The sequence below is a fragment of the Seriola aureovittata genome, chromosome 16 (genome assembly GCF_021018895.1).
Source record: "Seriola aureovittata isolate HTS-2021-v1 ecotype China chromosome 16, ASM2101889v1, whole genome shotgun sequence".
NCBI classification, from domain to species: Eukaryota; Metazoa; Chordata; class Actinopteri; order Carangiformes; family Carangidae; genus Seriola; species Seriola aureovittata.
This window is the reverse complement of record NC_079379.1, coordinates 4,675,513-4,699,238: the sequence shown is the minus strand read 5'-3', so window position 1 is coordinate 4,699,238 and position 23,726 is coordinate 4,675,513. Positions and strand designations below refer to the sequence as shown.

Below are 23,726 nucleotides of genomic sequence, written 5' to 3'. Positions count from 1 at the left end.
CAACACCTGTGACACTCCTGTTCAGGAAGCGCTTCGTCACCGCGCGCCCACTTCACACGGGGAACAAAAAATATTATACAGTTGAGGATGAGAAAATATTAACGGCGCAGGAAATTACTGCCTGACTGGGAGGCATTCATGTAAGGAAGGACAAAAAGCACAAGGCCGAATCACATTCAGAGAAATAGCAGCAATGAATGTCTAGGTGTGGGCTCTCAATGCGAGGCGCAAGGACACAGAATGAGTCTGAGGGAGGCGGATACCGTAGCCTTGGGGAAATTCAGCTTGGTCAGGATGTGAGAAGGGTCGAGTTAACAGAAAAGAATACAATGGCAGTGAACAGAAAAAGAAGAGAGCAGATGAAGAGATGTTTCTGTACACTGACTATAAAAATGACAATTACTGTCACAGTTAATGTAACAGGAAACAGACAAGGACAGGATGTTGTGAGATGTTAGTTTTCACACAGACTCAGCTGTCCCTGTGCACACATGTTCGTCTGCCGCCGTAATTAAGCAACTTAATGAGACACTGACAGAAGCTGGGCAGGAGGCAGCTGGGGGATGAGAGAGAGAGAGACAAACACAGAGAGGGACCACCAGAGAGAGAGACAGAAAAACTATCTGAGACAGACAGAGAAACAGAGAGAAAGGCAAAGAGACAGACAGACAGACAGGCAGAGAGAGAGAGAGAGGAGAGAGAGAGAGAGAGAGACAGGCAGAGACAAACAGAGAGAGACAGAGAAACAGGCAGAGCGAAAGGGAGAGAGAGACAGACAAAGAGTCAGAGAGAGAGTCAGACTTTGGAATGGAGGGTTACAGTCGGTCTGAACCCAGCTTAATCTCAGCCCTTACAGTTCCCTCATATTTACAGACATGACTGGATTGTGCCAGTCCCTGTCAAAAAGCCAAAACACACATCTGTCAGCACCTCGTCTCCACGCTTATGAGAGAAGTTCAGCATCCCCCTCCGATCAAACAATAAAAGGATTTGCAATGGACTGCGGATCCCGTCGCTGTGCGCGGTGACATCTCGTGCCTGCCATGTAAAGTCTTATTGACAGGTGTGTGGGATCAAAAACTGTAGCATGTGAAGGAACCAGGAATCCTGCACGCTGTCAATCACTTTCATGATGTTTTAACAGGCATGGAAAGCTGCAAACAGACTTTATACTGAAATAGATCATTCAATGATTTTTGACAAAACAAATGTGTCAAATGGGAGTCTGGTATTTTCCGAATCAATCATGTCCAAATGTATCTTCACCAAAACTTAAACTGGTGCCTGTAGAAGTTGAAGATCACACACACATGCAAACTCACACGCGCACACACACACGCACACAGTGATCATTTGCATCCCCTGTGTAACTCCAACCAACTTCATTAATCCAGCCACCAGAGGGGGATTGGCATCATGGAAACAGCAGAGTATCTGCCAATACACGCACAGTTATGTACAAGCAGCCTGGTCCTCTCTCTCTCTCTCTCTCTCTCTCTCTCTCTCTCTCTCTCTCTCTCTCTCTCTCTCTCTCTCCTCTCTCTCTCTCCTCTCTCTCTCTCTCTCTCTCTCTCTCTTCTCTCTCTCTCTCTCTCTCTCTCTCTCTCTCTCTCTCTCTCTCTCTCTCTCTCTCTCTCTCTCTCTCTCTCTCTCTCTCTCTCTCTCTCCAGCACTAATCTTTCTGACAGCCTCCCTCCATATTTTCCCTCTTCTTCTTCGATTCGGGTCCAATCCTCTCTCGCTGGGTCGCGTTTTAAAGGATTTGAGGCAGGATAAAAAGAATTTCACGGGAGCCCTCGAATCAAACCCCTTTTTTGTAAACACAACAAAAAAAAATGGGGGTGGGGGGGGTGGGCAGAATAATAAAAATGATGGTGCTACTGTACATGGAAAAGGGAGAATTAAAAACATAGCTACAATATCTCACTGAGACACACACAAAGAACGGGGTCATGGTGTGTTTATGATTCGGGCTGCTAAACTTCTAAATAAACTCCCAGAAGAAATGCCGTCTGCAGGCTGTGTCTTCTCCCAGGCTCCAACGGAACACACACTTTTATAAACTTGCATTTAATCTCTCACCCATGCTACTGTCACTGTGATGTTTATTTGTTTGCTGCAAGTTGTTTATTGGTTATGAATGTTTCATGAGAGGCCATGTTCTGTATGGTTAGCTTCTTCTGTGACTTTGAAGGAATAGTTTAACATAAATAGTTTCACAGATTGTCTCTTAATATACTTTCTTTCAGAGAGTGAGGACCTTAATACCAATCTCAGGTTTGTAATGTTAAGAACCAAGCAGGAGCCAGGGCATTGTTAGCCTAGCTTAGCACAAGAACTGAATTTCAATCGCTTAATTTCTTCAAGTTAAACAAACAAGATACAACATGTAAGCAGAACAGGTATAGATGTCTTCATGCTAAGCTAGGCTAACCTTGTCCTGACTCCAGCTTCACACTTTACGCACAGGTTGATATCAATCTTCTAAATATGTATTTAAATGTTGAGCTGGTCCTTGAAGAAAACAAAATTTGTAAATGTAAATATCCATTTTTGATTGGGTTGCAGATATAGTGTATATAGTATAAGTCAAACTGCAGGTAACCATAGCAACAGCACTTGCTGCAGTTTATGCTAGCTAACAGTTAAACACACAGAATGTAATTTTCTGACGCTACTGGTCTGTCAATCAAAACAATAACAAAAGAGTTTGATGATGTTGTGAGATAGTGTGGGATCATGGGAGTTGTTGTCTTCGCCGTCATTGCAGTCAGCTTCTCCCTCAGTGTCACTCATTCAGGAGGTTTTTACCAGGAGACGAATTATCCGCAGAGGTCTCCTCCTCTCCAAAACAAAAGGACCAGGAGAGTAAAAGCAGAAAAAACACTAAATGAAGCAGTTCATGCTGTGGACACAGGACATCTCTGAGGGGCTGTTAACGCTCAGCTTGTTTCACTGATAACTTAAGATCCAGAATAAAATCCTTCATATAGTTGAAACGACCAAGATCTAAAAAGTCTACTGTGAAAATGTAGCTTAAAAAGCTCAATTCTGATGCTTATGGCGGGCAACGACGGCGCAGACGCATGCACAAAGAGGATATGACACCAGTGACAGGCGACCATATGAAACAGAATTTGATTAAAATTACAGATATATTCGGGTAAGCATATGTAAGTACATAACTCTATAAGTTACATAATATATCTTTAAGTAATGCTAGCTCTCTGGGTTCAACTCATCACACACAATCTTTAAACAATGTCATAACAGCAACAATACACTCACAGTAACACACCCATTTCACTTTGCAGTGTTATATTCACATATCTGAACCGCTTGTCATGTGTTGTATCTTTAATTACAGTTACTGATCACTCAAAATGAGTAATCAATGATACACTGTTCTATACTTTAATTATATTTAATCACACTGAGATTCCTTTTCATTTTCTAAACAATTAGACTTTCAATGGTTTCAAAATGTTTAAGTCAAACTTAAGATATTTGTGGCTACTACCACTCGACATACATACAGCATGATGAGAAACTGCTAATTGCTAACATGAAACTTATTATCACTCAAAACCATGCTAATAATCTGTGTAACAGAGCAACCTGCCTGTAATAGGCAGCAGTGTGACCTTGACCTGAATAAGCAGCTGGATAAATGGACAGTTGAACTGATGGGTGGATCCAGCTAGCATAGCACATATAACTCAACCAGGTACGAAGTCTAGCTTTTTGGAGGCTGGACCTGGTACTAAGCTGTAGAGGCACATTAAAATTGTTATTTTATTAACATATTATAATTAAGACTGACAACCTAACCTCTCCGACCATGCCGTTCCACTCCCCATCAATGTTCTTTCCGTGCCTGCCGTTCGTCACCAGGTAAAGGTCGTAGGTGAAGCCCACGATCTTAGCGAGACGCTTCAGGACGTCGATGCAGAACCCTTTGCAGCAGTGCTTCATGGGCCCGGTGCCATCCACCACCAAACTGAAGAGATAATGTGAGAAAAGACAGATAGATGAGACAGGGAACGTGCTTTTTTTTGTGAGGTTTAACGAGGTTTTATCAAGGACGCTTTGACATGGATAGACTGCTTGTCTGTTGTAGAGATTGAAAACCAAGGAGAGTGTTGCTGGGGGAGTGAGAAAACAAACAGATGAGCGCCAAAGAGACACAAGAAGACACAGGACACTGATGGAGGACAGGAAGGTATGAATTATTGGCGAGGGACTGTGAGCGGATCGATAGCGACAGTTTGAGCTGTTGTGTTTGGAGAGGAAAGGCTCGACAGGTCAGACAGCTCAGGAGGAAAAGTGCTGCATTATTAAAACAGAACGAAACTCCATTTTGTGCTCTTGGATGTCGTCTGCGAGCAAAAAAAAAAAACAAACTCTGTAAAAGCCTCTGATGCTTCATCCAGTCAACACTTCACCCACAGAGAGCATCATGAGCAGGTCACACATATGGGAATCCAAGTACATTTAAATGACTTATCGGTCAAATGGCTGCAGTGTCCTCCATCAGCTCTCCAACCCAAGTGCCTGTTTGATAGTCCCTCTGACACTCAGCTGTGGCCTCGCAGTGCAACTTGCACATTTGGCAAATTGTTATTACTACAAGCCAAAGTAAGGTCAAACTTAAAAATCTTTTTTTTGCCAACAAATGAAGTCCAGCGTAAGCAGAAATGGAAGGAAATACAAGGTAATTTTAAGGATTTTTAATGGTTGTAATTTGCTATGATTCAGTTCCTCTGTACATGCAAATAAATTCACATTATTAACATGATGTATTCCTGATGCCTTCAGCATTTACTCACATAGAAAGATCCTACATGATATATGACAACGTAAGTGCTCCACTTAATTATTTTATACACATCACACATGCTCTGCTAACAGTTCAGGCGCTACTTAGCTAATGGATGCATAATGTCACAACAGCACTTTCCACAGAATAGATGAATGCAGCTAGACTTGAAATCACATGTATGTGATTGACAGATGGTAAAGCAACATTTTTTTCGGCAGTGGAACAAGCTATAATCACAGCATGGACATGTAAGTATTACCTTATAATTGTGTATATGGCTAACAAGTTAGCAAACAGTTGCTTGTTTACACATCCAGAAGAAACAGAGCAACATCAGCATTCATCTGGAGCCATTCTTTCTGTCGTCCTTACAATTATTAGTGTCCGAATTCATTCTCTGTTAACTTTTGTTTCGGTGTTCATCACCTCATGAGGAAAATATCTGGCAGCTTTAGCAGCTAAATGCTACAATATGTTCAACAGCTAGTTGCTAGGTTTATTTGTCTGCCGTGTGGCGCTGGGTGGCGCTAACCCTAACCTGTAGGGTACAGTGGGAGAGAGCTAAAATGATGATGAAAACAATACTATTGACTCCTTTTCATACGTAGAGTAATTTGATTTACTGTTAATATTAAAACACCTTATTGATTGGTACAATTTGAAAAATACTACGCAGGGAGCATTTATGTTAATGACTTAGGGTAACCTACTTCTTCCCTACAACAACTTTTATACTTTTTTTCCTTTATTAGTCATATTATGAGTCAGTTCCCAATTTTGAATTAACATATTAGGGTTGACACGCCTCTGCAACATTGCGTGGACATCGGGGGCAGTGCCTCTGGAGTGGCAAACCGGGGTGGTGGTCCCCATCTTTAAGAAGGGTGACCAGAGGGTGTGTTCCAACTACCGGGGAATTACACTCCTCAGGTAAGGTCTATTCCAGGGTACTGGAAAAGAGGGTCTGGTCAATAGTTAAACCTCAGATCGAGGAGGAGCAATGTGGTTTTCGTCCTGGGCGTGGAACTGTGGACCAGCTCTTTACCCTTGCTGGGGTGCTGGAGGGAGCATGAGAGTTTGCCAATCCAGTCCACATGTGTTTTGTGGATTTGGAGAAAGCTTACGACCGTGTTCCCAGGGGCTCCCTGTGGGGGGCACTCCGGGAGTATGGGGTGGATGGCCCCTTGTTAGTGGCCATCAAGTCCCTGTACCAAAGGAGTGTGAGTCTGGTTCGCGTAGCCGCCAGTAAGTCGGACCTGTTCCCGGTGAGGGTTGGACTCCGCCAGGGCTGCCCTTTGTCACCGGTTCTGTTCATAACTTTTATGGACAGAATTTCTAGAAGCAGCCGGGTGGTGAACGTGTTTGGGTTCAGTGGCGGGAGGATCTCGTCTCTGCTTTTTGCGGATGATGTGGTCCTCTTAGCTTCATTGAGCGCCGACCTTCAGCTCTCGCTTGGGCGGTTCGCGGCCGAGTGTGAAGTGGCTGGGATGAAGATCAGCACCTCCAAGTCTGAGGCCATGGTTCTCAGTCGGAAACGGGTGGATCGCCCGCTCCGGGTCGGGGAGGAGGGTTTGCCTCAGGTGGAGGAGTTTAAGTATCTCAGGATCTTGTTCACGAGTGAGGGTAGGATGGAGTGGGAGACAGGCGGATTGGGGCGGCTTCAGCAGTGATGCGGGCGCTGAATCGGTCCGTTGTGGGGAAGAGGGAGCTAAGCCGGAAGGCGAAGCTCTCGATTTTCCGGTTGATCTACGTTCCAATTCTCACTTATGGTCATGAGCTTTGGGTAATGACCGAAAGAACGAGATCGCGAATACAAGCAGCCGAAATGAGTTTCCTCCGCAGGGTGGCCAGGCTCAGCCTTAGCCTTAGAGATAGGGTGAGGAGCTCGGTTATCCGGGAGGGACTCGGAGTAGAGCTGCTGCTCCTCCATGTCGAGAGGAGCCAGTTGAGGTGGTTCAGGCATCTGGTGAGGATGCCTCCTGGACGCCTCCCCGGGGAGGTGTTTCGGGCATGTCCCACCGGGAGGAGGCCTCAGGGCCGACCAAGGACACGCTGGAGGGATTATATCTCTCGGCTGGCCTTGGAACGCCTCGGGATTCTCCCGGAGGAGCTGGTGGAAGTAGCTGGGGAGAGGGCTGTCTGGACCTCTTTGCTGAGGCTGCTGCCCCCGCGACCCGGATCCGGATAAGCGGGAGACGACGAACGAACGAACGAACATATTAGGGTCATTTTGAAGACCAAAAGCTCAGTAAGTACTATGTTATTACATGATAGCCTAAGTACTTGACTTTAAAATGTGTGACATGTGTGATGTGGTCCTCATCAAAGGTAAGAAATGTTCAGAGTAAAATGCAATTAAGTTTAAATGCCTCAACAGGAGAAAATAAAAGCATAAAATATCTTAGCCACTGCACTAGAAAATAAGGTGTAAAAAAACAAAGCAAGTCAATTAAAGAGTAGGAAATAAAAACAGAACAAGACGACGAGCAAATCTTTAAGAAACAAAAAAAAAAAGAAAAAACAGTGGTTAAAGACGGTTTATTAACAAAAGAGCAAACTTCTCTCTCAGCCAATAAAACTGATGGAGGATGAACTCGTTATCTTCCCATTGGCCAGGTCATGTGTTGGCAGGAAGGAAGCTTATCTTGGATAGACCAGGAGGCCAGAAAACACACACGGACGCACGCATGCAAGCACATACACACATACACACACACACACAGAGCATCTTTCTCCTGCCAGAAAAATGAACCTTGTACATAAAACAGGACAAACACTGACTATAAAGGATTCAGACTGTAAATACGACTGTGTGACACATGATATAGGATTGGGATCATGTTGCTGTTATCTTTTTGTACATATAATTTTATAAGTAAGTTGAAACTCACTGTAAACTGAAATAAATCATTCCATAGTTGCTGTGATTCAAATGTTGGGGATGCAGCAGGGATATTTTGCTCCATCATTAAAAGTCTATTGATTTTGTGTGAAAGTTATTCCTGCTGTTTCTTATCTGGATTGATTAAAAGATAATTAACCTTACTTCGCTGCGCGGTTTCAAGTTCCCATTATGGTTAAAGTAAAATCATGCTTACTCTTAATTGCGTGCTTTGATGTGGTACCATGTGACTTTTAATGTATCTACAGCTGCTGTGAGGCAACTTTATCTTCTCTCAGGGATAATTAGATTATTTTGTGATGTCTTAATCTATTGAACCCAGAGGGAAAGTCTTTCTTTAAGCCTCTGCGTCCCTGTACACAGCTCACGGAGATGGTAAAGATTTACTGGCTTGTTCATGGATGCTTGGCCAGACATCTCAATTTCTCTAGAGATCATAGCATGAGGCCTCCAGGTTTCATGGTTTCAGGATGTTCTCTATCAAACCACTTTTTGAAACTTCTTTTCCACTTTCTACTAAGGTTTATAGACTGATAAGGATTTAGAGGAAATTACTTGTTATATATAGACCCCTGTTGTGTGTGTAAAAGTGCTTCAGTCAGTTCTCAGGCAGAAAAATGTGACATCTATATTATTCTGTTCCTTTCTGCTTATGGCCATAATAAACTGCAGGTCGCCCTGTCCTCACACGTTCTTATAAATTATATTTGAACTCCGTCTACACTTATTTTCTGAGCAGTTTTTTGTTTTTCTCTCATTTTTCCTTTAGTTATATACTGAGTCATTTCAGACCTCTCATCAGCTACTCTGTGAGTCAAATTTAAACCAGAGAAAACCAGAAAATTGACTGTTCACCACTGCTGTTATGAACAAAGTGGCATTTTGCCTTATGTAATAGCCATAATGGGCAGTTTGACTGCTGTTAAAAGCCAAGAAGGTTGGAAACTATTGTTGAAAAACCACCAATTTATAATACCGCAAGACCCGGCTAATATGCAAGACAAATATTTTCGAGTGACCATTTCATTCAACCTTGAATGTTTGGAAAGCATGGGAGCATAATTTACATACACTGAAAAATTAAATTTATTATGTGCAGAAACATGAGGAAATCTGAACTAAAATCAGCAGCAATACAGCTTTAAAACCACTGTTAGACACTGGAATAATAGGGAATTTTTCAGTCTTTTGGGGGTTTGAATATTATCAGCCATTATATTCATAATTACTTAATGCAAATATATAAATTAATTTGTCATTATTTCAGTGTATTAAATAAAAATAAATATACACACCGACCATTGAGAACTGAACCTTGCACAGTTTTGATACAATGAAACGCTAAGTGTAAAAGTTTTTATTCATGTTAAAGGTGTTTGATACCTAGGGGTTGATGGTGGTATATTACCTGGAGTTGACAGGCATGCGGCAGGGTACAGAGTCCCGGATGCAGGAGCTGGTTCCCGGGTCTGCGGGCTCCACTATGACAAAGGGCCTCTCCTCCAGGGTGACCACTCTGAGGTGCTGGGAGTCATCCAGAGGCTTCAGGAAGGAGCCGTAACGAGACCAGGGGTGGTAACGTAAACGCAGGTGTCCGTTCTCCCACCATCCAACCTGGAAAACACACACAAACACATATAGAAACTTTTCTAAAACAAACAAAAAAAAAGAGATGCTACTGTAGTGATTTTAATTGTATCTCAGACTGATACTAAGGCAGAATAGCCAACCAGGCACTGACACCGACTTGATCTAAATAGCAAAAATACACAGTGAAAATTAAAAGGTTGGTAATTCTCAGGACCACAAACACCCTCACAAGAGAGCAGAATAAGGCTCATAAAAACACACTGCCTCTACACACCTTTAAAAAAATCACACACACTCACACACTGCAATCACATCAAACTATGAGCAAACAAATAAAAGAACATAAACTGAATTTATATGAAGCCTCAATCAATCACAGTTAATTAAGCTACTGCTCAAGGATTGCATAGTGCCCGTCATCAAATATTGCACAATGCCCAGTTTAAATAGAAATCAAAGAAATAAAAGAGAGAAAAAAACAAAAAGATCATTAGATTACAGCAAAAGGCCCATAACCCTGTGCCCAGAGCCACAGCGTGCTTGATATCCTGACGTCCCCTGAATCATACCCTCCACTTTAGTTTTGCACCTTAGTTCTAACAGGCAGATGACTGGGAACGCAAAACAAAACGTTTGGCGTCCCTCGTGCTGTTATCTGCACCAAGCTGCGCTTTGCTGGCCACGGACAGGTAGGAGAGAGAGTGAGAGAGAGCGCTAGCTTCCGTTGTCCCCTAAATAATCTTCCCCGGGGTCCTAAAGGCATCCCCGTAACACTACCTATTGAAATGAAACACATTAACGCATTAACTTTTCAACCAAATTCACCCCGGTTTTAGTGTTGATGCCGTGACCTGCAAATCAATAAGTACATGCTTAATGAGAAGCTAAAAAAAACAGCCTCCAGTTTAAAGGGACACTCTTTAATTTGTGTCGCCATCTGTCTATTAATCGTACATTATCACTGTTTGAGTCCTCTGTTAACTCAAGCATCGAATCTTATGCTTATTCCTGCAGTTACAGTATGTTTCAGAGCAGAGTGAGCTGTGATGATAGGGAGGTATAACACAACCCCGAAATATGTGTCTGCTGTATAATCAGCAGTTTGTTCATGTTAACTGAGCTAAATAATTTCCTGCTGCAACATGGTATTCTGAAATACAAACACTAAGAGAAAGACAGTTTACAGCGTCACAGTGACCTACATGTGTAAACAAATCTGCTCATGCTGACTGAGGATGTTACTGGATGGATGTGCAACCACAACACAGCAAATGTGTGAGGTATTTTGTCATTTCGTAGCTGTGGTGTTGTATATTTAGATGATATTTGCATACAACCAATTCTCCTGTGGATCATCCTGATGATGTCAGACGTGGCTGCTGGGATTTGTGAAAAAAGCACACTAAGCCTTTTTAGACACGCACACACACACACACACATGCACACGTTTTGTTTTGTTTTTTTTACCTTAGCCTCAAACATCCCCTCCAATGAAAACTCTCCAACTCTTTAACCTTGCTAATGTGTCCATATAGTGTTTGTTTTATGATACAAGACGTATGAATATGTATGTCTCCAATGTTCCCTCCGCTCTGCTCTTTCATCACTCAATCTAGCACTAGAAGTGGTGGTGGGCGGGGCAAAGACCTCATCCAGAATTTCTCAATGAGGAAGTAAGTGAAGATGTGCTTCCAGCCCCTTTGCAAAGTTGTTTTTTTACTTATTTATAAGACAAAAGCATGTTAAATAAAATGTTAATCATAGCCCAGTATGTTTACATACTATAAAACATATCTGTGGAGGGAATTTTAAAGGCTACATGCCAACAGCAAACCAGTACACTAACTGAAATCTTGCCATAATTTCAACCTTAAAACCAGGTTTAAAAACAAAAGCAAATGATTAACCTCATGGAAAACAGGGAAAAAAATGAAGGTATAGAAAGGTCCGTCTCCTCCAAACGGTCTGGAGCATGACCACTGTATTTATCTACGACAACAATACAAAACCAAACGAAACATGTCCCATTTCCCCAGTGCTTTGCACCGGTATCACTGGACTATAACAAAACAAACAAATCGAACACCTTCCATCTCCTCAGTACTGCACGCCTCCCCCACCAGTGGATGTTACGTAGACCCCATCCCCGAGCCCACACTCCACCCTACCTGCTTTCTGCCTAGGCCCTAAAAAACATCAATACCTAACACCCAATTGGGATGTTTTTTTTTCTCACTATATCTCTCTCCCTCTCAAGAAGTCAAAATATGAATCTATAACGATAACAAAAAGCTGTCAGTTGTTTTGTCCAGCCGTAGTATTGTATTCCAGGGTATTAAGTATTATCTCCTTATTCATGCAGTTTAAAGTGTGAGGGAAATATCAAATTATGCAACCTAACCAGGTCAATTGTGTAATAATATTGCCATTAAATGCCATTTGAGGTAGAGTTATATTGTCTTAGTTAGGTCAAATGTACTTTGACGTCTGGTCAGATAATTTGACCATATTACATGTTATCTTTTCTTACGCTTCAGTGTAAACAGGTCATATATCAGCAGTAAAGTTTTGTCAGTTGACTGGGTCAGCTACCCTCCAGGTCCACATGGCAGTTAGTAGGTGTAAATAATTACTAACAACTAATCTCATCCAAACAGATGTTAAAACTGGATCCAGCTTTTCATCCTCACTTGAGGGGTCAGTCCCCGTAATGTACCGTGGACACAGATATTCCCATAACATGATGAAGAACAACTAAAAACATAATAGTCTGCACAGGCAGAAAAAACATAGATGCACAAAAACACATAATCCGACACACAGGACCCATAGACACAATAGGCACAAAAACACAAATAGGTGGTACACATCCACATTATCATTCATAATTATTCATTTTGGCCACTTTAACACATTAACACAACGACCAGAGATACAAACAAGGGTGTGATGTAAATCTGCAGCACCTGGCACTTTGGACCAACCTCACTCACTGTATCATTTATGCACTTTCTGTCTCGCTGTTTTTCACCGTGTCTCTGCTCTCCTCTCTCTCTGTCTCCCTGCTGCATAAATAATAATAGGCAGATCCAATAGTTCATTATAGGACGACATGATAATTTCCTCTGCTATGCTCATTTGTCCTCCAGTTCACCCCCTTACATGTTTTGCATTAACTGAGGTAAATGCTTTCTGCCGCGCTTTAAAGACAAAAAGACTCACATTCATATGCACGCAAGCGCGCGCACACACACACACACTGATCCTTGTCTTACTATACTTGTGGGGACACCATGCATTCTGTAGCCCCTTACCCTAACCTTAACCATCACAACTGAATGTCTAACCTTAACCCAAACCTAATTCTAACTCTAACCTAAACCCAAGTCCTAACCTTCAATCAGTCATTTAAACTTGTGGGGTCCAGCATTGTGGTCCTCATAAGATGTCAGACCTCACAAGTATAGTGGGCTCCTGGTTTTCAGACCCCATGAATATAATAGACCTTAACTAACTAAATTCAGTGTCTAATCCTAACCCTAAAACCATGTCTTAACCCTCAAACAATTTGAATTTGCGGGATCCAGCACTGTGGTCCCCACAAAGCTGTTGTACCCCACAAATACAGTAAAACAAGGCCACACGTACACATATACAAACACAGACAGCCCAGACAAGGACTGAATCCCTGGATTGCCAGCCCAGCAGAAGACAGGAACAGGGCAGGATTTGGTATTTTGAGGTTCTCAGTTATCAGAGCTCAGACAGACCTCTAGATTTTTATCAAAATGATATGAGACTCAGTGAAAACACCAACACTAAATGCAACTTAAAAAAAAAAAATTCACATACTACAAATTGAACAGGTTCTATGTTTATTGGCAGCCTTGCCAAAATGTTGCAGTAAAAAAATATTTTTTTACTATTTTTGATATTTCCATTACAATTAATAATCTGAGGTGCACTGCTCAGTGGACTCAACAGTTTTTTGGGGGGAGGGGGCTACCTGGAAGAATCAATAATTCAGTGTACATTACTACCAAAATCAACACTCTCATCATTGCATTTCCATTTTCATTTTCCATTGTTCCCAAAATGCTCTGTGGAATCAATAATTTGATCTGCTTCCCACCTCCTGTCAATAATCTGACATTAATTATCCCAAAACATCCACCAACTGCTTTAGAGAGTCCAAGACTTAGAAAGGAATATTTGATGTTCTTTGTATTGTTGTGTTTGGTCATTGTGACACAGCTCTTCTTCTGTTTATTACAAACATATCACTGCTGCTGCTGCTGCAGAGGTAAAACCCACCACTGTCTGAGCACCAGAGGACCTTTTCATACAAAGACCAAACACTCAGTGATGAGAACAGCAACTGTAACAACTACTCCAACCTGGGAATAAGCTGAATCATAGTTAAAGTGGTCTGCTTCTAGAAGGCAGCAAATACATTAATTCATAAACCACTGACATCATTGCGTCATATTTGCATTCTGCCTAGTGTCAACTGGTTTCTGCCCTTTATCTGTTTGCTTCTCTCCCCCTCTCTGTGCTCACATATACAGCATTTTAATACAGCTGAATTCCCAATGAAGCTGTTCTTGTTTACATGTTTTACTGTTTCTGTTGGCAGATAACGGAACAAGTTTGAAATAATGACTGAAACGTGTCTCATTGAGACTACATGTTAACTTCCGAGCCATTTCCAAACTGCTGATCTGCTGCTGCTGAAAACCTGATTTTATAACTGTGACATCATCTGACAAAATCACCAAACACATCAGTTAAAGACAAAGACTGTGCTGTGATTTCTATTATTTTTAGTTGCAAAATGATCATGCAGAGAGTACATTAGAAGAGACCAAATGTCTCTCTTATTTAGTCACTCACACTGGGCTCTTTTCTAAGAAGTCATGGTTTGTCCAAAAAGTTGCTAGGTTTGTTGCAAGGTGCTTTTTTGAAAAAAGTCTGTTAATCTAGAGACAAATATGCTGCTGTTGACAAAGTTGTCAACACTGCAGACTGTAAACACCCCTGAATAAAAACTGTTCTAATTAAACTATTTCATTTGAAAGAGCAAAACCTAATGGGGAAACTCAAAGTCAGTCACGTGGCATTCGGCTGACCAATGGTGGAACTATGATCACTCAACTCTATCACTCACTCAGTCAGTCAGTCAGTCAGTCAGTCAGTCAGTCAGTCAGTCAGGGACATTTGCAATTACAGGGCTGGCCCTGCTGTTGCAGTTCAGCCAAAAATAAGGGTTGGGTGTAATTTGGTGTAAATATGAATAAGTCTGGTCCTGTTAGATTTTATTGAAAAGATAATTTTCCTTTAACCTCTGAGTTTATCACATAGGTAATAAACTTCAGAGACTTGCCTATTTCACTACCGTCAGATGATTCAGCTGTACCAAAGGTTCAAATTGAATCAGACACTTACAAGCTATTTTTAAGCACAAGGATCACCTGTATAAACATCATATGGCAACAAAAATCTATGTGACTAAGTTTACTGTGAAAAAATTGTATGGAGTTTTTCTTTAAGACCAGTTTTTTTTTAGGCTTGAAGCACACTAATTACTAAAAGTCTGCAGCATCAGTTTTGACATTCTTTATCCCTCTGTTGCAGATGCCTCATCCTCCTCATCAAAATGCAATTCTAGTTTTCTGGAGTAGCTGTATGAATAGAGTAACTTGTGTAAAATGAGACGAGTTCAATCCTTGCACTTATATTGGATTATACTGCAGTGTTTTTGTTTGTTAAAAGTTTAATTAGAAGTACTCATGGCTGTGGCACTGTGGTGATTTGGACTGATTCACATGCTCCGCCATCACCATGTTATTTTGAAATTTGGCTGTTGTTCATTTTTTATTAATTTTTTTACTTCTGTAACCTTCAGTAACAAGTATAAAGTTCTACTTTATAAATGTAGTTTTTTCAAATCATTATTATTGAATCTTCTGCTGTCTGGACTTTCTGTCTGCTTCTGTCCTTTGCAGTTGAGTCATTATTTATTTTGGTCAGACTGTGCTGGTTTCTGTTCTGTTTCCAAATGATGTTGCCCATCTGGAGATGAGTCAAGGCTCTTTAAGTAATAACACGACTAATATTTAACCTTGTGGTTTCCCTGAATGCTAAAAAGTTACAGCACTCATCCAACACTGAAATGTCAGGGGTAAAAGGTAAACGGACTGGACACAGCTGCCTAGAAGTCCTTCCAATAGAAATAATGAAAATACAGAAAATACAGCCCTTAGTAATAATTACTGGAGGTCTGGCAACTGTTTTATGGACAGCGAAGCATCAAGGGGGGTCATCATCCATGGGACTCCTGCTAGTATTGGATTCATTACTACTTAAGTGATTTCTTTTAGATACATCAACCTCAAAAAAGGGGAAAGATGCTTTGTATCATATTTAGCTACATGCTAATTTCCATCTGGGCAGAAAGCAGAAATTGGTGTCAACTGAACCAAAAGAAAACAAAGTTTGATTAAATGTATTATTTAATTAATAAAGTCTGATCCACATTGACTTCAAAACGTTGCTCTAGGCTCAGTCAAGGTCTGCAGTACTAAAGTACTGTATTTTTAATACTTATTAAATATGAAAACATGAGTTCAATGAGTGCACTTAAGTATGGAGACATGGACAGTTTCAAAAGCCCAAGGTCAAACCTTCTGCATGAGCTCAGGATTTATCCTAAAAAGAGTGGGGCAATAGCAGAGATTGTGTCAAATTAGCATACTCCAAAATGGTGTATTATGGGGATTAAACTTTCTCATTTAATACCAATTTAAAAATCCTGCCTACACTGCAGCTTTAATAAGTTGATGTAGTGAGCAGATAAGCTCCTTCAGTTTAATATATGTCTCAGATAATGTCTGATCTCTGCTGATTGTTTGTGTGATCACTGAGCACTGAAACCATTATCAACTTTTCTCATCAATCATCAATCTTATTGTCACCTTGCCTATTCTACATGATTTTTCAATAGTTCATGAGAGGAGGGTTAAAACGCTGATGTTTTTAAATCAAAGCTGCTACAGTCGTGCTCAAGCTGGGTTACCTCCAGAACAATTATGAAATATCTAAAGTGAAGGTAAAGCAGTAAAGGTCCATATTGTATAAAGGTAGATGTCCATGTCTTTTTTGATTATAAATCAGGTCTAGGTTCTATATTAATACTGTGAAAGTATCAAAATGCTCAGTCCACAGAGAATGCACACGGCTTGTATTCAGAAATTGAGCCTTAAAACGAGCTATCAGGACTTCTGTAACTTTGTGATGTCACAACAAAGCAGTCACTGCCCCCAACTCACCTGTACCCACCATTCAACCTTATAGGATTTGGTTTCTCTGAGTGTTTACATAAAATCTGCTATATTTTTAAAAGATCACTAAGACAACAGTCAGCCAATCAGAAGAGAGGCTCAGAGCCACAGTACTTAACACCACAAATATATCATCTTATGGATATCAAAATGTCAAATAAAACACAGGAAAAATGTAAAATATGGGACCTATAAGTTTCAACTTGAGAACGAAGATTTTCAGCAGAAATTTCTGGTGTTGTTTGATTCGCTTGTACAACAGTCGTCCATCAGAGCCGCAGAGGCCAGGAAGTCGGTTTTAAAGCCTGCTCTCTTATGAAGTATGGGCTAAATCATTTTAATCGATTAACAACCCTATCAAGTCCCTACTGCCTGATGCACTATGATTATATCCTGTGTTGTTGGGTTGTAAAACTCTTATTGCACCTTTAAACTGAAGTGAAATGGGATTCAGCTTTTTGTTGTGGTTTCCACTTCTCCTGTCATGTTGATTAAAAACTGTACTCCTGCTTTCTTGTCTGATTCCAAGCGACTGTACACCTCCGTGTTCGTGCTTCGGCTCGAAGAACAAACAAATGTAAAATGACTTGCTGTATCGTTGCATCATGTAACACAACTTCATAAAACTCGTGGAATGAGATGTTCAAAAGCTGAGAATGAGGGAAGGCTCAGCTGGCTGCAGAAAAAAAATCAAACAACTCAAGACGCCTTTCATTGCATCTGCACTGAAACGCAAATACACATAATGGCAACTTAACAAAATGTAATTTGATGCAGAAGAAAGTGTTTAAGAAGCTGCTTAAACAAAGGTAAATACTAACAATATTTATTTGGAGAATAACGTAACAAAATTTACGTGTCAACTTCTTTTTTTTTAAGTTTTTCAAATTGAGACCCAGTGCAATTTCCTGAACTTAGTTAACATGGCTTTTCTACAATAGAACTTCTCTAATGGCACTGTTGGCTTGTCTTCATGGTTTGTGTTTTGCACAATCATGCATCCGTAAGCACATGTTAACATGTGTGGATACTGTGGTATGGATTCCTCCAGAATGCTGTTATGCAACATATTCATGTCACTAAAAATATCAACAAATTAAAACCAAATCCTGCTCTTATTCAATCAGGTTTAGTAGTAGAGAAATTATTCGCTTTGTGAACTGCTTGAAGTAAAAAGATGCAAAATTGCAAAATGCAAAATTAAGAGTTTAGTGAATCGGGCCATTTCATAAAGAGTTGGTAACTGAATATTTTTGTGCAAGCAATATTTTTGAGGACATTTAAGATTACTTACAATAAAAAGTGAAATATATTATATGGTCTCATTAATTAACCGTTCATTATGACAGCTCTCAAGTTTTCCTAAGTCCTGGTGCAGATAGGAAGATATTTTCTTGCCTAATATCAAGAGCAAATGTTCATCATGGGAATTCTCCTCTTGCTCTGAGACTCTTGATAAGTATAGCCCTGATCTCCCTACAAGCTCTACAGTCAGCTCTTGTTCAGCTGCCCGAAGGTTGCTGTGCTCTGCAAATATACTCCCCGATTCAGTTCAGGAGAGGTTAATTCAGCAAATGTACACCTGGGAAACGGGATGTTCAGATAAATGAGGTTGTAGAGCAACCGCTGGATAGTTCGGGTCAAGTGCTGATGTCTGAGGGAGTTGTATGGGTACTGTTTGTCCTCTGTTTTTCCATTAGCCCTAAGTTTAAAGCCCATTTTAAATCTGGAACTCTTTGCCTGGAAAGATTAAATGACATAATAGACTCAAATTAAGCCCATTATTTTTATACTACTGTCATCATTTTTTTTTCATCTGTATCCATTGTATGTCTATATTTTGAAGGATTTTTTTTTTAGCGGAAAAACACAAACAACAGTCATTTTGACAAGCTAATGCGTTTTAAACCTGAATTCACAGTTGTGGAAGGGGAAATTAGTTATAGAACATACATTAGCATTCATTTAGAGTTGTGTTTCTGTCCACCTGATGAAAAGAAATCCAATATTCTCCTTTTAGCCCTCTTTTGTTCTCCATCAACTCTTGAAGGAAACACATGGTTCTTTAGCGGCTAAATGCTATATCACAAGCTACTTGCTAACTTTGTCTGTCTGCCATTTGATGCTGCACAACTGGATCGGCTTTTTAGACCTTCTTTGTTGAAAACAGTGATGCTGAGAGAGGTGAGAGTGAACCTAAACTGTAAAGTTGCAGGTCCATAAAACCTAAATAATGAACTTAAAAGATGCTAAAACGCTCCATAGAAATTAGTGGAACTGCAAAGTTCGGTAACATTGCATATTGTCATTTGAGCCTTTGTTATTAGAAAATTATTGATTATAGCAGCTTTAAGTTGCTCAGTTCTTTGAAGAGTCAATGAACCAGATGATAAGAATAGTTTGGCTGCTGCAGGTTCCAGAGAGGAGTCATACATAGTGTAAAGTTAATAAATATTGTGAAATCTTGAGGTAGGTTTCCTGTTTGAAACCTGACATGGCTACACTGTCGATTTCTTCCTAAATTCATCTGAACACCAGTGATAAAAGAGCAGCACAGGAGTGATCTTTTGAGAGCAGCAGTGCAAAGTAAACCCTTATCTGTCAGTTTTTTCTTCCTCTATCTTTCCCAATCCCACGGCATACAAGACAGTAACCTATCTCCTCTGGCAGTATCTCAGGCTTCATTCAGCAAAAATTCAATACAGTAAAGGTGAGATGCATCAGAAAAGGGCAGAAAAAACGACGATGATTCGCACACATGAGCAGTACTTCAGTTTGCTGCCTCTTGCACCGCATTAACTCTCTGCCAGAAGAAAATGCAGGCTGGATGTGTGACAAAGTGAGGTACAGAAGACATAAAAACATGAATAAAACAGCTGACACTCTCCAAAAATAAATGCCCCTTGTTCAGCCATCAAATGATAAGAGGCAGCTCTTTTATTTTTCATGCACACTGCCTATTTGTCAGGGTTTAAACAAAAGTATCGTCAGTAACTTTAATATTTCGCCTAATCTGAATCTTGCTCTGAGGCTTGTTATCTTCTGCAAAACACGGCCGGGGTCAATTTCAGATCATTGCATACGTGATGTATTACAATCTGCAAAAACCCCATTCGAGCACCACCACCAATCAGTTTTGAGAGTTTTTTCGGATGCAAATTGCCAACAGTAAGTCAGAGTTTTATAGAACGTCCAGAAGGAGGAACGTTATGCTGCATTGTCAAGTTAATGCTTTTTATCATGAGTGTTGACAACTGAAAAAGTGATGGCTTTAGAGGCCAGCTCACATCAAAGATCCACCATGAGACACTGAGAAGAATTCAAACTGGTGACAAAAGAAAGAAAAAAGGAGATGCTAGGACTGACCGATTTTACATCAGAGGTGTCTTGCTTAAAATGCAGTTTGCTCCCTCCAGTGTCTTCAGTGTTTTCGTACTAGTTCCTTGATGGTTTGTTCACATTATACACAGACTGTGACAAATTATATTGTGTAATAAGCGCAATACAAAGGCATCTGAATTTTGCAATCACAGTTTAAAGCTCCTCTCCGGGCATGTTTTGAACCATGATTAATATTTTGTTGAAAATGGTTTTTCTCACATAGAAAGTAATGGCTGGCACATCTACGCTTACTTCCTCATTGAGAAATCTGGATCACACCTTACCCACCACTGCTACTTGCGCTAGGTTGACCAGTGAAAGAGCAGAGAGTATCAAGATGGTTAGGGAAGGAAACATCGGAGAGACTCGTTTGAGCATCTTTTATTTGTTTTTATTTTATGCTAGCTAGATAGCTTGTTAACTGGTGGTGGCTGACACAGTGTTAGTGGTTGTGCTAATGCAAACTCTCACCCTCTGTACTGACATGGTTACGGTGACCGGTCAAAGAGCAGTGCATATCAAGATGGTTAGCATAATAGGAAACATCGGAGAGGCTCAACCTCATGTAGAGTCAGACCCAGACTCAGACGAGGAGTCTGTTGTAACCAAAATCAGAAACTAGCAGGGCGGTTCCCATAGTTAGTATCTTTCATTTGTTTATGGTGTTTATTAGCTTGTAACTGGCAGTGGCCGACAGTGTTAGTGGTCGTGCTTAGACAAACTCTCTCTCTCTCTCCCTCTGTACTGACAAGGTTTCAGGTTTATTTTGCCCCGCCCCTCGTCCCTGCAAGTTAACAGGATTGGTTACTTAGGTTTGTGATGTCTGAATCTGTTTTTATGAGTCATGGTGTTGACAGCTTATTGCGCTCATGATATGTCTTATATAAAAACATCAAATGGAAGTTAACAAGGTTAAAAACTTGATTTTCATTGGCAGGGCTCTTTAAAACAAATTTGGAGGTTCCTTAGGTCAGTGTTTATGCTTTTATACAATGAATTAGAGACTGTGGATAGACTGTCCTCTGTCAGTTTGCCAAACATTTAAATATGATCACAAAAACATAATCAGTACAGTGGTCCTCAATTCACCAGCAGTCGACATCCAATGCTAAAAGTTACTCCAATTCACAGTGCTGACACTTTTCTCTTTTCTGTTTTTGATTTTAAAATCTATAGTGGCCATAAAACTTTAAGTGGAGCTTCCTGTCCAGTTAAGGTCCCTATACTTTTGGCCATATAGTGTTCATTGTAATTCAGTCTGATAATACAGGTGTATAATGCACAGAGATCCTGCTTAGAGAACCGTCTGATATAAATTGAGTTTACTTATTCCTTAAATCCTACTTAATGCGCTCTAATCTGAATCTTTTATTCAAACCTCTCATATAGAGCAAAGCACCTTCAGGATGAAGTTCAGCTTTGACGGGAAGGTGAAGGACTGCAAACACTTTGAAGTCCAAGGGTTTATACTGATGTTGAACTGTTAAAGTTTTTTTTTTTTTTCTTTTTCTTATAGGTTGATTTTTCTTTTTTTCTTTTTTCCATTTTCAGTTATCATCCCCTAAAATGATGGAAGCCTTGAGTCTGCATTCAGCGGTAAACATATTGAGTCGTTAAAGGGCAGGAGCAAATGGAACACAGCAGGAGAGAACAAAAAGGTTTACTTGTTTTTCTCAGGTCGAAAGTAGTCTCGCGGAATTGAGAGTGCCCTCGGAGGGCCGACCTTGGATTTGGTGCTATTACTGTACAACTGCTACACATGGAGCCTGACAGAGAGGATATTGGACTGTGGGTTAGTGCTGGCTAACAAGGCTGACAAACCCAGAAGAGTGGAGGGAGATGAACATAGGGGAGGGGGGGCTTAGCGGAGATCTAATGAGATTTGGGGGAGAGACAGAGAGTGAGAGAGAGAGAGAGGAAGGGGAGAGACAGAGACAGCAGAAAGGTTAAACTGAGCACTGATGAGTTAGCATGTTTGATGGGCTGTGAAATTGCGGTTAGCCGACATGCTATGATAATTAGTGCCGACTGGCGCAGCTGTGTACTGACCTCTTCCCAGCCTCTCCCATTGGTGTAGGAGATGACATCGAGCAGCGGGTTGGACAGGTAGCCGTCACTGTTGAAGGAATAATCCCGCCCACCGATAGATATGTTGGTGAAGTACCTGAGGGAGGAGACAGCAGAGCAGAGGGGTGAAGTAAGAGATGTGTCTTTACCTCCATGCAAGAGGGAATCCATGTAGCATGGAGGTAAAGGAAATAGGTTCCTCGGTCTCCTGTGTGAGAAATATGTCACTTTTATTTTTAAAAGTTAGTTCTTCGTCATGGTAACAAAAATAAACACGTGGCCGTGGTTAAAAGAAACAACGCTGACTATCAGTTTGAAATGGGAATCGAACAGCGGTTTCTACCATCGACCGCCAACCTCCACCTCCACCATACGCAGACTTTTCACACTATATAACACCGGCACCTGAACTTCCTCCTTTGCTCTGGTCGACTGTTGCCAAGGCAAATGACAATTACCAGGTGCTCGAGATTATAATACGATGTAGTAAACTGCAGGTGAATGCTATGTGCTCTAGAAAGTTAACCTGGTCGACTGTAGACAAAGGGAAGCCTCAGGGGTTAGTTGAGGCACCGAGCCAAGGATGTGGTTAAAATGCCCTTATTAGCTCAGATAGTCACGCCGTGAGGAAGACCCAGTCTGGGTTGATTTTTTAAGATATTCTCATAAATGCCCTGACTAATGAAGGCAATTTAACTTTATCCTTGGCTCTGCGTGAGTGTACCTGAAGTGAGCCCTGAGGCTTCAGCTGTCTCGCAAAATCGCTAGGTGTCGCTTGGCAACCAAAACGTAACTATGGGTCATCGTAAACTCTTTGCACAAACAAGCTATGGGGGTGATTTGTGAGGTAGAACGGTCTCGATCTAAAGCTGACAACAAACAGCAGAGGCTGAGTGAGTGAAGGAGGAGCTGATGGATGCTGGATGGAAGACAAAATAAAGTTTAGTCCAATAGGCTAGATGCACAACAGAGGTGAGCCTAACGTCCTAATACAAAGCCACCACACCGAGGAAGACTAACCCTGCCTGCTTTGTCACTTTCTGGCTTTTCCTCCACATTTAGCATCTCATCTCCCAATTGTCTAATTTCCATGATGTTCAGGCTTCTTTTGATTTGTAGGTCGATGCTTATTTGCATTATTATCAGGACAAACTGCTGCACAAACATGCAACAGGGTTTCTGGAAACTTACCTAAATCTTGGAGAAAACTATCAGTGACTACTTCTGGCAATTGAATTAATGATGTTCAATCAACGTGTTAACACAGACTAAAAAAAAAAAAACATCAACAACAGAATATCAAGTGAAGTAATCAAAGCGGAGGAGGTGGAAGCGAGACCTTCACTGCAGGGACCTAACATCAGGTATTCTGTGCTTCAGAGAAAACACATTTCAGTTAATACGAGAGGAAATCACATCGTGGAGGTGTAGAGGCCGCGAGGTGGGAGAAGCAGAGAACCGAGGAGGTGATGATGCAGGGCGGGAGAGAGGAGCCAAAATCGCTAAAATGTCTTCAGCTGAATTTGTGTGTCGCGCAAAAGCTGGAGGTCTGCAGAAAGAGCAGAGCTGAAAGAGAGTAAACACCGAAGGACAAATACTTGAGAATACTTTTAATACCAGGAAA

General features: G+C 41.0%; 1 protein-coding gene across 2 annotated transcripts in view; it reads right to left on the bottom strand.

Annotated features, from left to right (window-relative positions):
• grin2da (glutamate receptor, ionotropic, N-methyl D-aspartate 2D, a) overlaps window positions 1–23,726 on the bottom strand; it is a 140,775-nt gene that overhangs the window by 61,953 nt on the left and 55,096 nt on the right. For both annotated transcript variants that reach the window (XM_056399408.1, XM_056399409.1), the window contains 3 exons: window positions 22,085–22,199; window positions 9,133–9,338; window positions 3,832–4,000 (listed from right to left, as the gene is read on the bottom strand). In XM_056399408.1, the coding sequence (XP_056255383.1) occupies window positions 3,832–4,000; window positions 9,133–9,338; window positions 22,085–22,199 (490 nt within the window). The remainder of the gene's footprint in view (window positions 1–3,831; window positions 4,001–9,132; window positions 9,339–22,084; window positions 22,200–23,726) is intronic.